Source organism: Mastigoproctus giganteus, chromosome 8 (genome assembly GCF_048544385.1).
Source record: "Mastigoproctus giganteus isolate SK-2022 chromosome 8, ASM4854438v1, whole genome shotgun sequence".
Classification (NCBI taxonomy): domain Eukaryota; kingdom Metazoa; phylum Arthropoda; class Arachnida; order Uropygi; family Thelyphonidae; genus Mastigoproctus; species Mastigoproctus giganteus.
In genome coordinates, this window is record NC_143582.1 from 133749144 (window position 1) to 133765764 (window position 16621).

The 16621-nt window shown below is 36.3% G+C and overlaps 1 protein-coding gene across 1 annotated transcript in view; it reads right to left on the reverse strand.

Annotated features, from left to right (window-relative positions):
• The window catches only part of LOC150081830 (homeobox protein cut-like), a 323211-nt gene that overhangs the window by 172278 nt on the left and 134312 nt on the right, over positions 1–16621 (reverse strand). The window contains exon 5 of the mRNA XM_090379744.1: positions 9187–10187. Coding sequence (XP_090235870.1) covers positions 9187–10187 — 1001 coding nt within the window. The remainder of the gene's footprint in view (positions 1–9186; positions 10188–16621) is intronic.

Sequence of the window (16621 nt, forward strand, 5' to 3'; positions counted from 1 at the left end):
CGAACCCACGACCTTTGGGTTGCCATGCAGGCACTTTACCTACCCGGCTAGCCCGGTCGGCCTGTCAGTAGTTTATTGTCCATCTATTTTACCATTGTTGAAAGTCTAGTCTTTGCAGGATACAGACCACAGCTGTCATAAAGCAAAGAACTGGCAGTTCAACCACATTGCCACTAGACGGACATTAAAAATATCAGTCATTATGGTAATTGTCTTTATCTAACCCTGTCTCTATACATAAGTAAAATATATACAGTAAAAGCCCAGTTGTCTGGTGTATGGGGTATTGTTTACATGATATATGTCAGTGCATTGCACTTTCTTTTAATACATAATGTTCAAAGTACAGGTAGTAATCTTTTAACTAAACAAGTTGATCACTTATGCTTGATATACTACTGGAAAAGTGTAAAATTTCTTCTTTGCATTGTATTGTATTTAAAAGGATATTTGATAATCATATTACTAACTCTTAATTTATCATCACACATTGGAAATGTGTCCCCTTGGATGAATCCCATTCATCCAAGATTTATTGTTCTCTTGACTTCCAGCCATTTCTCATTATTACAGCTAACTTGTCCCAGATAAGTATATGACTCCACCTTTTCAATTACTGCTCCTTCAATCATTATGTCACTTTCTGTGGCATCAATGTTCATCATTACTTTTGTTTTAGCCATATTCATCTTTAGTCCAAAATCCTTACTAACTGTGCATAACTTAAGAATCTGCAGATAAAGGAACCACTAGGTGGCAGTGATTACAGTGTGCTGAAGTGAGATTTACTCAAAGAGGTAACTACCATCAGGGGTAAAGGGAAGGGTTTTTGCTTTCATAAAGGTGACTACGGTGGTCTGAGACAGTATATGAATTCTATACGATGGGACCAACTGATGCTGTTACCAACAGCAACAAAATGGGAAGCATTCAAACAATTTATCTTGGAAGCTACTAGGCTTTACATACCAAATAAGAAATATTGTTCAAGGTTTAGGCCTAAATAGATGTCAGATGAACTAATGAGACATACGGCAGAGAAGAAAAATGCATGGGATTAATGGTTGACATGGAAGCCTATGATAGATATAAGCTGGTCAGTAACCAAGTCACAAAGGAGATTAGGCAGGCAAAGGCAGATTATGAGAAATCTTTGGCAAATGATGCAAAGAAAAACAACAAAGAGTTCTTTACCTATATAAACTCTAGAAGGAAAGGGATGAAGCAGATTGGTCCACTGGATATTGATGGTTCAACTGTTGATGATCCTGCTCAGGTGGCTAACAAACTCAATGAGTATTTCGCACCTACATTCACGCATGAGGAGTTATACAGAGAGGAGAATGCCAGAGCTGAGTTAAACTCTGGCAGTGAGCTAGATGATTTTGTAATAACTGAGATGAAAGTGGAGGAGAAATTGTTGAAGATAAACATAAAAAAGGCACCCAGGGTGGATGGGATCTATCCATTTATATTAAAGGAGGGAGCAAAGGAAGTAAGCAAATTCTTAGCCATAATTATGAGATCTTCTTTGGACTCAGGGGAGGTACCCATGCACTGAAGTTGTGCAAATGTGACCACAATTCACAAAGGAGGATCAAAGGGCGACACAAGTAATTATAGACCTATTAGTTTAACTTCTGTTCCAGGAAATTAATGGAGGCACTGGTTAAAGAAGCACTGCAGGATCATCTAGACAAGACTTCAGTTATAGCTCGGACTTAAGAGAAAGTCTTGCCTGACCAATTTGATTGGATACTGTGATATGGTCACAAAGGAACTGGATGCAGGGAATAACTTTGATATCAAATATATGGATCTTAGAAAGGCTTTTGATACTATTGCACATGGAAGACTCCTGAACAAATTGGAGCAGTGAGGCATTGGAGGCAAATTGCTGCTATGGATAAAGGGATGGTTGAGTGGGAAAAGACAGAGTGGTAATCAATGGACACTGCTCATCATGGACTAAGGTTATTAGAGGAGTCCCTCAGGGTTCAGTGTTGGGTCCATTGTTGTTTTCTATATTTATAAATGATATTGATGATGGTATATCAAGCTTAATGTCCAAGTTTGCAGATGATAAGAACGTTGGCAGGGTTCTTATCATCTGCAAACTAATGACACTAATGACAGTGTGCTGCCGCAACAGGATCTAGAAAAGTTGAGTCGCTCGGCTGAGAGGTGGCAAATGAAGTGTAACATTGACAAATGTAAAGTACTACATATGGAAAGCAGTAACCCACAGTAACGTATCAACTCTGTGGAACTGTACTGACAGTGGTAGAGAACGAAAAGAACCTGGGGGTAATTGTGCAGGCAGATATGAAGTTTTCTGAGAAGTGCTGACAGTCTGCAAGAGTAGCTCATGGTGTCTTGTCAATGATATATAGGAATTTTTCTAGCAGGGATAAGGAGGTGATTAGATTTAAATTTGTTACTGTCTTTGTCTAGTCTAATAAAGGAGGTAGCGTTCTCATATATTTTCTTATAAGGCAATGGTCAGGCCACACCTTGAGTACTATATACAGGTCTGGAGGCCTCATTTTAAGAAGGATATAGAGCTATTGGAATGAGTACAGAGAAGGGCAACAAGATTAGTGAATGGAACACTAATTTTGCAAATTACAGTGTCTGGAGACTAGGCACCTGCAAAGTGATCTGATTAAGATGTATAAAGTCTTGAATGGTTTGAGCATGCTCAATGCAGACGGAATTCTTTCTCTTGTTCAGAATAATCACCTAAGAGGGCATAAATTCAAATTAAGTAAAAACAGATGTAGGATAGATTGTGTGGAAGTTTGCCTTTAGCCAGTGGGTAGTTGAATGGTGGAGCAGACTTCCACCCTTTTTTGTGGAAGTTGATAGCCTAAATAAATTTAAGGCTGAGCTGGACAAGTATTTGGAACGAATGGAGGGGTGAAATGAGAGTGTTTTTTTTTTTTTTTTTTTGGCTGATGCTGCATAAGTTTGCTTTCTTGCATCATATACTAATACTAATAACTGATTAAGATTTTCCTCTAATTTTTTGGGATCGTGGCTTATGACCATAATGTCATCAGCAAATCATAGATGGTTTAGGTACTCTCCATTCACATTTACTCCTTTCTGCAACCAGTCTAATCTACTGAAAGCTTCCTCAACGGCAGCAGTAAACAACTTTGGAGATATTGTGTCTCCTTATTGAACTCCTTTCTCAATTTTAAATTTCCTACTATCTTTGTCTAGTCTAATAAAGGAGGTAGCATTTTCATATATATTTTTTAAAATCATAATATACAGGGTATCTATGCCGTGTCTTTCCAGTGCCTGAAACATTGCCTTATGCTGTATGGAGTCAAATGCCTTTTCATAATCCACAAATGCCAGGCATAATGGTGTTTTATATTCATTTGCTTTCTCCATTAGCTGTGATATTACGTGAAGGTGATCCATAGTTGAGAATCCTGTCCTAAAGCTAGCTTGCTCTTTCGGTTGATTCTCATCAAGTATTCTTTCTAATCTGTTAGTAATGACCCTTGTGAACAACTTGTATATGTGAGATAATAGTCTGATTGCAGAATAGGGATAATAGTTAAGTCTAAGATAGTTGGATTTTTTGTCGCTTTATCAGCCAGTTCATTGCCCAAAATACCAGAATATGCTGGAATCCAACAGAAGGTGACCTGTTGATGGTGTTCTTCAATTTTTAGTAATAATCTTCATATTTCATCTATAACAGGGCGAACTTTATCTGAGGAATTACATAAAGCCATTATTGAACAGTGTGTATCAGTGTAAATAACAGATTTTAAAGAGTGGCCAGAACAGAAATTTTGTAAGGCCAGTTTAATAGCATATAATTCAGATAGAAGGGATACTGAAATAACGTCATTTGGAAACACTGCAGCTGCTCCAACATTTGAATTAGATTTAGAGCCATCTGCATACATTGGGGAAAAATCAATATATCTTTGAGTGTGAACTGCATGAAGTTGTTTAAACATCTTTAAGTAAATCCCACATCAGTACACTGTGATCATTGCCACCTAGTGGTTCCTTTATCTGCAAATTCTTAATTCTAATGTCGGTTAAAATTTCCAAGAAGTAAGAAGGGGGAAGACAACTGGGGGAGGAATTACAAGATTGTCAAGGTCTTTCTGGGGGGATGTCAGTCTGGGGTGACAAATAAATAGATCAGATGGTTAACAAAAATCTCACTGTAAGGAGAATTGCAAAAGCCTCCATGCTGGATGTAAGTAGCAAAGGCTCAAATGGAGTCTTCCATGAGCAGTACCATACCCAAATTCTGTCCTTACAACAAATTGTGATATAACTCATGGTGGGGTCATCATTTGCCTTTAGGGAGTCTCCTGCAAGCAAAAGCAAACTGGCTCATGCTTTTGCAGGGGCCTTGATGTCATCAGTATTTGAAATTTCATCGCTAAATTTCAGAAGAGTACTTCTATACATATCTGTACAAAGAAAATAACATTATTATTGTCTGTTTAAATTTTCCATTCTGCCTATGCAGCAAAATGGAAAATTTTGTTCCAACATTGGTAGATTTAAGTAATTATCCTTACTTTGCACAAATAATCAATCCATACATACTCCAGTATTTCTGATATTATGCAAATATACAGCCAAGAAGTTGCCTCATTTTGCTTGCCTGTTATTTCTCTTCTATTACTATTTAGATACTCAGTAATGTTTCCCATCTTTACAAAATAGTTTTTCCATGCATTTTGCAAGTGCCCAGCTCATTATCATCTACCCAGGCTAGCTATATTTATTAAATTAAGTCTATTTTTCAACTACATAATGTGAAACAGCCTACCAATATTTTCTTAGCCCTTAATCTAGTTGTTATTTGGGGAAGTTATTACTGTTTTTTGATCATGACTAGCATTATTTAATGTGCCCTGCTGAATTTTATGTCATGCCGCATTACTTCATATTCTTTATGCTCTTTCATATACATTTACCTTTTGAAAGTATACACTTAAATTATTAAGTTTAAACTAACTACCCACATCATAAAGTTTTACATATACCCATAAATAAATTTAAATGTGAACTTCCATGAAACCTACTATTATACAGGGTAGTCCATAAGGAGGGAAACTATTTTGAATAACTCTTGAAATAAATATAGTATATTTACATCAGTCTTCATTTAGTTTAAATGGATTTAAAAAAAAAAAAAAAAAAAAAAAAATTTTTTTAATATTTCAGAATAATTGAACCTAGAAAAAACTATGAACTATGAACCTTACAATGAAGGAATGGAGGCACTGGTTAAAGAAGCACTGCAGGATCATCTAGACAAGACTTCAGTTATAGCTTGGACACAGCATGGTTTTGTTAAGGGGAAGTCTTGTCTAACCAATTTTATTGGATACTATGATGTGGTCACAAAGGAACTGGATGCAGAGAATAACTTTGATATCATATATTTGGATCTGGTTGGTTGGTTGGTTGGTTGGTGTCGTGTCCATTTGAAGTCAAATTGAACCATGCGCTGATATCACTGCTTTAGCTAAGTCCACGATCTTTTCGTTATAAAGTTCTCCCTGAAAAGGGGATTCGTCCATGCTTTGCAAAGTCGCCTGAATTGCAGGACAGCTGAAGATGTGTTCCGGAGTAAGCTGTTCTTTCGGCCAGTTTCTGCAAAGTTTATAAGTTCTGGTACCATCCGCACTAATTTTCATACCTGCCATGTGTCGAGTTCTCAGTCTGGCAATGGTCTTAGTGATGTTCCTATTTGCATTAATCTCGCAGATTTGGTGGTCAGTTTCTATATGTTTCTGTCTGAGTCTGTGTCTGGCGATGGCGTTAGCATCATCTAGAGTTATGGTTTTTGAGGTGTTGTGATTTAAGTTTCTTGCCTCTTTTGCCAGTTTATCGGCCGCCTCATTTCCTTCTATACCCACATGCGCAGGCATCCACTGTAGTGTGCAGCTCTTTCCCAATTGATGAACTGTCTCCAAATGTCGGTGAATGTCCTGTGCGTCCATGTTTTATTGCCAGCAGGGCCGCTCTTGAGTCGCAGAAGATTACAAGCCCTCTGGCTCTGTCTATGTCTCTTAGTGAAATATAACTATTTAGGGCCACAAGGATTGCCCTTAGCTCACATGTAAAGTTAGAGGCGATGCTGCCTGCACCTATGCTTTGTTGCATTTTTGTAGTATTTGTCAGGGTGGTGTGTATGCCTGCTCCGCCCTTGAGGATCGTCTCGTCAGAGGATCCATCGGTATACATCTGTACTATGTCACGCCTCGAATAAGTCTCAATTGTTTTGATTCCTATAGCTTTGACAATGGTCTCGATTTCTTTTTTTGTGGTGTTCCACGAGATCAAAGTTTATTGTGGTATTTTGGGGGATGCAAGATGGTAAGGTAGGCTCTTGAAGTATGTCATATTTTGTGAGTTCAAGATCAAGATTTTCTCTGATTTCCTTATCGTATTTCAATATTTGGATCTTAGAAAGGCTTTTGATAGTGTTGCACATGGAAGACTGCTGCACAAATTGGAGCAGTGCAGCAAGAGATGCAAATTGTTGCTATGGATAAAGGGATGGCTGAGTGGGAGAAGACAGAGAGTGGTAATCAATGGACACTGCTCTTCACGGACTAATGTTATTAGTGGAGTCCCTCGGGGTTCAGTGTTGGGTCCATTGTTTTTTTTCTGTATTTGTAAATGATATTGATGATGGTATATCAGGCTTAAGGAAGAAACAAGTTTGCAGGTGATACGAAGGTTCGCAGGGTTGTTAATGACACTAATGACAGTACACTGCTGCAACAGGATCTAGAGGTGCCTCTATAGCCAGGTGGGCATGAGCAGCAGTGTGTAGCACACGCTTCTTGATTAGACTGGGGTTCGAGCCCGTGTGGAATATGGAGGATGCGGAAAGGTCAGGGAATGACCACCGCATATCCCCGGAGTAATATGGCCTTAGTTGCTAATGGTCCTAAAAAACAAATAACAACAACAACAGGATCTAGAAAAGTTGAGTAGATGAAGTTTAACATTGACAAATGTAAAGTAATACATATGGGAAGCAGTAACCTCAGAGTAACGTATCAACTATGTGGTACTACACTGACAGTGTAGAGAATGAAAAGGACCTGGGGTAATTGTGCAGGCAGATATGAAGTTTTCTGTGCAGTGCAAACAGTCGGCAAGAGTAGCACATGGTGTCTTGTCAATGATATACAGGAATTTTTCTAGCAGGGATAAGGAGGTGATTATCCTCTTGTATAAGGCAATGGTCTGGCCATGCCTTGAGTACAGGTCTGGAGGCCTCATTTTAAGAAGTATCTAGAGCTGTCGGAATGAGTACAGAGAAGGGCAACAAGATTAGTGAATGAAACGAAGGGTTGCTCTTATGGAGGAAGGCTTAAGTTTTGCCGATTACAGTGTCTGGAGACTAGGCACTTGCGAGGTGATCTGATTGAAGTGTATAAAGCCTTGAATAGTTTGAGCATGCTCAGTGCTGATGGGATTCTTCGTTTTGCTCAGAATGATCTGAGAGGGCATAAATTCAAATTGAGGAAAGACAGTTGTAGGATAGATGTGCGGAAGTTTGCCTTTAGCCAGTGGGTAGTTGATTGGTGGAACAGACTTTCATATTTTGTTGTGGAAGTTGATAGCCTAAATAAATTTAAGGCTGAGCTGGACAGGTATTTGAAATGAACAGAGGGGTGAAATAGGAGGGTTTTTTTTTTTTTTTTTGGCTGATGCTGCATAAGCTTGCTTTCTTGCATCGTATGTCAAAAAAGTTCAAGAAGTTCTTTTAAATCACCATAAAGACCATCAAGTGAATTGTGATGAAGTTTGAAGAAGTGGGAACAGTGTACAATCTACCGAAACCTGGTGGTAGACCTTGTATCTCAAACAAAATTGCCAAATTGAAACTTGCAAGAGATGATATCAAAATATGAAAAAAATCTCAAAGAAAGAAAAGTTTGAATAATATACTATAACAGAAGTGACTGAATTATTTCAAATCATAAAGGAACTTAAATACAAGATTTATCATCCCATGTTGCTACAAAGTTTGAATGAGGATAACCTAGATAGAAGATCAGAATTTGCAAACAATTTTTGGCCATAAGTATCATAAATCTAGAGAATATTTTGAGAACCATCATTGAGAATATTTTGTGGACTTATGAAGTCATATTTAAACTAAATGGAACTGTTAATTCCTATAACTATGTTTATTACTCTTTTAAAAATCCCATTTATTCTTTAACAAGGATTCATTTACTCCTGATTTGACAGTCTGGGTTGGAATTTGGACAAGAGATGTTCTCGGACTTTCTTTTTTCTTTGAACAAACTGTCACAGGAAAAAGGTATCTGAAACTACTAAACGACAAAATCTTTCCATTAATGCAGTCCAAAATTTATATTTTGCATTGCTATTGTGTCCAGGATGTAGCACCAGCTCACTCTACAAAAACCATCTGTGAATCCTCAGACAAAGACTTCCCAGGTTGATGGATTAGTTGATAGGGTTCCAATGACTACTCCCTGGATTTAACATTCTGTGATTACGTTTTTGTAGAGATTCTCTGAGGAGAAAGTATTTAGTAACAACCATAGGTCTCTGCTGGAGCTTCAGCAGTCAATAGTTTGAGAACATTTCTGAAGAATTTTACTTTGCCTCTACAAAATTGTGCCCAAAAGACCATAATGTTGGTCATATTGAACAGATGTAAAATTTTTTATTATTATTATTTTTTTAAGTTTATGATTGCTCTTTCTATTGTGCTAACATTAATTAAAAGTATATATATAAATGGGTATTCAATGTAACCCCTTAAAGGTAATGGTTAAAGAGTTACATATGAAAAGAGGTACACAGTTTATGAAATGGTTTCAGTGAATGCAGAATTAATAAATCAGGTATGACAAATGTACCTAAAAGCAAAGCAGCATTAAAGGATGCAAGAGTATGTATAAATTATATTAATATATTGAATTAAGTATGCATAAATGGATGTGAAAGTTACATTCATTTATGCATACTTAATTCAATATATTAATATAACTTTATATATATATATATATATATATATATAAAATACTGTTATTTAAAGCTAAACATATTTCCTTACTTCTGAAACCCTGTTATGCTAAAGCATTTTACTGATAAAAAAAAATTGCAACATCTATTTTTAAAATTTTGACTTACTTTTTTAACTATGTCTTCAGTATTAAGATTGTTATATTGGTCGAACTGATGTTGAGTGATCGGAGGTAACACTGCTTTCATAGGCCTCTGTGGAAGAGCCGTAAAACTTGGGGGGGAGGACTGTGTAAGAAGCGAATTAGTGATTGACTGCATTCGTTGGAGAGGGGAAGCAGAAGAATTTAAATCATCTCCAGTTGTGGTTATTTCTGATAAAGGAAGTAGTGGTGTTGGAGGATTCAGAACAACAGCTGAACTAGGTATATAAGACATTAGTTTAATAGAATTTTCTGCTGTTTCAGATTGTACAGGTGAGAATGCACTTCCAGTATGTTTCATGTGATCTGAAGGTATACAACAAGGTAACTTTTGCTCTTGATTATTGCATACATAGCTTCCAACCCCAATTTCCTGTCGATTGGATCCAGAAATAGCACATGTATGGCAGCTTAAGGCAGTACAGGTGTTTCCATTGGCTAAAGAACTCTGTACACTTCCAGAATTGCAGAGACTGAAGGAGCCTGAAGTTACTGGTGGTATTATATGAGAAAGTAGAGAGAGTTCCTGGTGATAAATACTAAGGGCTTGCCTTATTTCTTCCTGAGTATGTTCATACTGAGAGCTTGTAAATCCTTCTTTTATTCGTTTGCCTAAATATTTCACAAGCTCTTCCTGATAAATATGGGCTACCATTGCATGAGGAATATCAGTTGTAAACTGCAGTGACTTTCTAATACCATTTGTGATGTCTTGGTAACTGGAGGATGGGTTTGGTTCTTCCTTCCTATTTTCATCAGCAGTTTCTAAATCAGATTCAACAGATTTATTTTCTTGTTTGTTTTTACTAACTTCTAAGGTTTCATTTAAAAGATGTCCATTTGTTATGAGGCTATTATCCTTATTACAACAATTCATATTCAACTGTGCTTCATTAAGAATCTGTACAATCCTATCCTCCGCTACTATATTTTCTTGCTTGTAAATAGGTTGGCTAACATCCTTACCTAAAAGATAAATAAAAAATTTTAAAAAATACAATTTTAAATTTTGAATAAATATTATTTTGGGTATAAACTTCAACACTCCACAAATCATCCAGCAGTGACCTTAATAAGTCCAGCAAATTAACTAAAATAAGCTCTTACACATTTTTATAACATAACTGCCAACCTAAATAGCCCAAAGATTATTCTGCATTCCACCTGGTATATAGTAATTCAGTACTCATGAAATGGTACTAATTATAGTTTTTTTTTTATTTAAACATGACAGCAAATTTAGCAGGGAATGTCTTGGCAATATTTACACACAATTATTTAAAAATATAAACTTCTTTATAAAAACAAATATTTGGTTTTTAATATTTAGGCTTGACAATTTTCTATACATCTCTAAAAGCTATTATTTATATGATGTTCAGTGATTAAATTTTTCCATTAAACAAATTTTAGTTTACAAAAAACAAAAAAAAGAAATGTAACTTTCTGGCTTTGTGCTTGTTAATATTTTATAATTAAAAAATTTAATACCTCAAATATACAATAAAAAGCTTAAATACATAAAAGAATTTAAAAAAGTAGAAATGAAGACTGAGTGTCACATTATTCTTTATTTTTAAAATGAGAAAGAAACATAAAAAATCTTTAAGTTTAATGCCATTCATTTCATGGTTATGAACTCAAAAGTTAGGAGAATAAAAGTGGAATAATATCTAAATATTTGTAGAGTGTAGAAAATATCATTTGTAAATCCTTGAAATGTCAGGGTGAGTTGAATTGGCTCTTATCACCTGATGGAATACCACAACTTTTCTTAACCTAGAATTGATTGATCCCTTGGGATCTTCAAGACATAAGTGCAGCAATGCTCTTCATCTACTGGGTCCACATAGCTGAAACTATTAATACCATTTTTGGTTTTTCCCTTGAAAATTACAGAAATCAGAAATTGGTGATAACCACTCCCATCCAGTCACTGGGAGTGGGCATTCTTAATACTTTCTGGCTTTGCACTGCAGAAGAGTCATGACTTTTCTGCAACAGAGGAGTGTTGTAGAAGAGTCATGACCACATGTTGAAATGTGTGGATTCTTTGATTAAAACTTTTCTCACTGTCAATCAAAGACAATAATAGAGATAACATTCTAGGGCACTGCAGAGGTCTTTTATTTTCAAAAAAATATTTTTAATTATTTTATTTGTTTTTAATAAAAAAAAAAAATGGATTTTTCTGTGTTCAGAAAAAGATTGAAAATAACAGTGGCATCAAAAGTGAACAAGTTTGAATTATTTCTTGACAATTTTTAAGGGTAACTTATTACCCCATTAAGCGAGTATACATGTGAGGGAAAGAAAATCACTGGCATGCCCAGATATAGTTCAATGAGACAAAAGGTGGGGAAAACCATGTATAGTATACAGCATCTCACCAAATTTTTTGTCATGCAGTATAGATAACGTGTAGTTTGATAAACACCGTGATGACATCCAATATTTTGAGAGGACAGTTTTTGCAGGCGTTACTAGTCTACTTAGCCAAATCTAAATGTTCTAGAAGGCATTCTGATCAGCTCATGTATAATCTTGCTTCCTTTACCTTTGCTAACTATGAGATAAGATAGTCTAAGTTGTATGCATACAGGTGAGGGAGGACTATTAAGGTCACACTATGTTAATCCTGTGATGGGCATGCAACTTTGTTTCTCACTGACAAATGCACCTTGGGATCAGGTATGCCATTTTCTAACCTTAAAATCATCACAAAAAAAAATTTTAAATTGTTCACATATTGATGCTACCTTTTATTTACAATCTATTATTAATACAGCTGTGAATAATCCTTTTTTATATTAAAAGCATATATTCTTAATATTTATTTCACGTTAGGAAACATCCGTAATCGAGTGTTATCTTTACTGATGGCGAAAAAAACTTGAAAGCAACTGAAATCAAATATCACACACCATGTGGTTATCTGTTCATCATGGAAAAATGTAAACAACAGCTGAAGCCTGCCAATGCTTTCATTTGGAGATGCTGTTGTTGTTGTTATTTGGTTTTTAGGAGCATTAGCAAATAAGGCCATGTTGCTCCGGGGATATGTGGTGGTCATTCCCTAACCTTTCTGTATCCTCCATATTTGGTGATCATAGGCTCGAGCCCTGGTATAATCAAGAAGTGTGTGCTACACACTGCTGCTCCTGCCCACCTGGCTACAGAGGTGCCTTCGGAGATGCGTGGGTCAAAGGTGATGGTAGTGATAATGGTGATCACATATCATTACTAGGGATAATCCTCACTTCTAATGTTTTTTGACATAAGCTTATCACAAATATTTTTTCCTCTGCTTTCAAAAATGGGTTTCTCTTTTGTAGTTGGCATTATATTTCTTTTGAGCAGCTTTTATTCTGCATAAATCACAAATGTGTCTATCACAGAATATTTGTTCCCAATCTTGGGAGGTGTCTAAAACTTCTATTAAACTCCTAGACTTTATCCCAAAGAGGGGCATCAATTAATGGTTCCTCATGCACAAACTCATTCCACTCCCAATCACACAGATATAGTTCTTGCTCTGTCCTTTTTTTTTAACAGATATTTACACAAGCAGTGTTCTTCTGAACTAGTAACCATAATTCTGTCTTTTTCTTCCAAACAGTTAACTTGAAATTCACCAAACTAACTTTTCTTTATCTTTGTTTAGCCCTTCTATGTCTGTTCTTAGAACAACCTTTCTTTGTATGCATGTTCTGAAAATTAAAATACACCAAAATGTAAGTTCAGTGACAATGCAGTATCTTCTGTCTCCTCAACCTAGAATTCACTAGTACCATATATACACATTACATAATCTACATCAAAGGTATTAGACCCTAGTGAATTCTAGGGTCTAGTACATGCATACATGGTACTAGAATTCACTAGGGTCTAATACTTTTGATATAGAGCCCCACAAAAACAAAGTAAATAAATAAATAAAAGTGTCATTTTTACTTGCCTATGAATTACTAAAAAGGTACAGTAAAAGCTTGCTGTAATCTAAAGTCCTTTACACTAAAGCTTTGTCTATTAAATTCAAAAGAAATACATAAAGCTGACAAAGTCGCTAGAATGTTATGAACAAATGCTGTTCTATGAAATAAAAAACATTAAATGTTGTAATACTGTATAAGAATTTTGAAGTATAATATAGTGGCAGGCAGAAACTCTAAAAGTTGTTCGAAAAGCTCTTGAATACCATTGTTTGAAGATCAGATGACATTCTACTATGTCTGATACGCAGAGTGCCAGGATCTCTTTCAGGTGAAGGAGATCTTGGCACTCTGCTTTATTGTGAAAATATTTTAGCTGATGCTAAATACGATCACATTGAGACAGATAATCAACAGGTCCAGTATCAATGAAAAGCCTGATTAGGTGGACATTGTCTGTTATTTTGAAGTCCATTAAAACAAAGGTTTGCCATAGTGCATTAACAAACAATCTAAGGCAGCACACCCAGCTGAAGTGGGTAACTGCGATGTTCATTCCATTTGGTATGACACAAGCTCTAGGAAAATAAAAATGAGAACAGGAGAATATTATATGCCAAAGGACTGCAATGACCATAATGAACAACTATACAGACAAATAGAATGGGTCGGTAAAGCTGGATGCCTTATAATGGAGATTTTAACTTTCCAGATACTGACGGAGGGGAGAAAGCAGTACTCTTGATCTCATTATCAGCAGTGATTCTTTGTGCATTAAGAATCTTCAGATAAAGGTATAAGTACTGTTAAGGGAAAAGGGATGGGATTTTGATTTTAAAAAAAGGCAACTACAACAGTCATCAACAGTTTTTACCTTTTTTTTTTTTTCAGTAGGACCAACTGATGGTGTTACTACTGACTGTAAATTCTAAATGGGAAGCATTCAGGAAAGTAATCATAAAAGCTATTAAGTGTTTAAGACCAAGCAATTCTGTTCAAGGTCTTTAGCTAAATGGATATCAGATAAACTGATGAGATTAGCAGCAAAGAACAAGTTATTAATGTGCACAGTATGTTACACATTTTAGATGTACAGAGTACAAGTGAAGAATTTTGAACTTGTGGAAAGATATGAATTTTTTCAAAATTGTTAGTCTTTTTTTGATCAACTAACATATTAAATTGTGTTTGACAAACAGTTTGATAGTCTTAGTCATGTTTATTAACTTATTTTTAAATTTAGCTAGTGATTTTGTAAATTACAATCGTAACAGTCTAAAGTAATATATATCTTTTGATAGTGTAAGGTTTGGCTGGTTTTAATGGGTTTTTTTGGCACAAGGACAACTAAGGCAATTTTGTACCTGTCAATAAAATTCTGAAAATGAGATCTTTGATAGCAGAGGATATAACATAAAACTTGATAATGTAATACATATCACTGCGTTTAGGAATCAATTACCTTAGTGTAGTATTGTCAGTTAATCAATTAAATTAAATTGTTGGTGACTCTATTGTCAAGGAAACGGGGAACATGCTTTGTAAAAAGGATAGGTGGAATAGACCAGGGTATGTCTGCCAGGGGCAAAGGTTGATGACGTTGTAGAGGGGATATCATCTTTTAAGGGCACAAAAGGTGATATAGTTGTACATGTTGGCACTAATGATATTAAGAGTAGGAGAACGGCGGAATTACTTAGCAAGTACAGGTCACTGTTGAAAAAAAGCCTTGAATTAGGGTTGAATTTGAAAGTGTCTGCAATTCTGCCCAGACATGATAGGAGGGAGTATATGATGAGAGCCTTGTCGATCAATTCGGCCCTGGAGGGATTGTGCACGGCTCAAGGGGTAGAAATTTTTTCAGCCTGGACTGTACTTGTTAACAGTGAAGAGATTGCTTCTACAGGGATGGGATACACTTAAATAGAAAGGGTGCAAGAATTTTTGCTAATGCTGTCGAGGCAGAGTTAGGTGGGTCAGAAAATTGCTAGTTGGGGGGGGGATACAAGGACTAATAGATTAAGAGTAGCCACTGGCAGAGGTGGAAGTGATTCTTGCACTGCTTCTATTGGAATGAGCAGAAGCCTGAAAAACAAGATGCAGGATATTTCAGAGACTGCTGGGAGTCATTGCTGTACAAGTAAACACATGGGTTGTGTTAGGGTAGCCAAGAATAGAAACAGGTGCATGTATACCAAAGCTAGGAGTTTGGTAAATAAATTTGATGAATTTGAGGTATTGCTCAAAACATCAAAGGCAGATATTGTTGGGATATCAGAGACGTGGTGTCACACAGATATAAGGAATGCGGAACTGGAATTTGGGAAATACAATGTGTATTGAAAGGATAAACAGGACAGGAGGGGGAGGAGGGGTTATGCTATTAGTTAAGAAACACATAAAGTCCAAGGAAGTGAAGCCACTCGACATCGATGGACAGGGCAGTGTCGAGTCAGTTTGGTGTGACATAAGCATAGGGAAATCAAAATTGAGAGTAGGAGTGTGCTATAGGCCTAATGACTCTGATGAGTATAATAAGATATTGTACAGGGAAATAGAGTGGGCCAGTCAATCAGAGTCTTATAATGGGGAATTTTAATTTCCCAGATATTGACTGGAATTTGTGGGTTGGTCACTCGCACACTAGCAAGGCTTTTGTGGATTTATTGGATGATTGTTTTCTACATCAGCATGTTCGTGAGGCAACAAGAGGGAGCAATACTCTTGATCTGATTATCAGTAGTGATTCTTCATGCATTAAGAATCTGCAGATAAATGAACCACTAGGTGGCAGTGATCACAGTGTGTTGAAGTGGGATTTACTCAAGGAGGTAACTACCATCACAGGTAAAGGGAAGGGTTTTTGTTTTCGTAAAGGCGACTATGATGGTCTGAGACAGTATTTAAATTCTATACAGTGGGACCAACTGATGATGTTACCAACAGCAAACTCAAAATGGGAAGCATTCAAGGAACTAATCTTGGAGGCTACCAGGCTTTACATACCAACTAAGAAATATTGTTCAAGGTTTAGGCCTAAATGGTTGTCAGATGAACTAATGAGACATGTGGCAGAGAAGAAAAATGCATGGGATACATACAAATTAATGGGTGACATGGAAGCCTATGATAGATATAAGTTGGTCTGTAACCAAGTCACAAAGGAGATTAGGCAGGCAAAGGCAGACTACGAAAAATCCTTGGCAAAGGATGCAAAGAAAAACAGAAAAGAGTTCTTTACCTATTTAAACTCAAGAAGGAAAGGGATGAATCAGATTGGTCAACTGGATATTGATGGTTCAACAGTTGAGGATCCAGCTCAGGTGGCTAACAATCTAAACGAGTATTTTGCATCTACATTCACACATGAGGAGTTATTCAGGAAGGGGAATGTCGTAGGTGAAGTAAACATTGGCAGTGAGCTAGATGATTTTCTAATAACTGAGAGGAAAGTGGAGGAGAGATTGT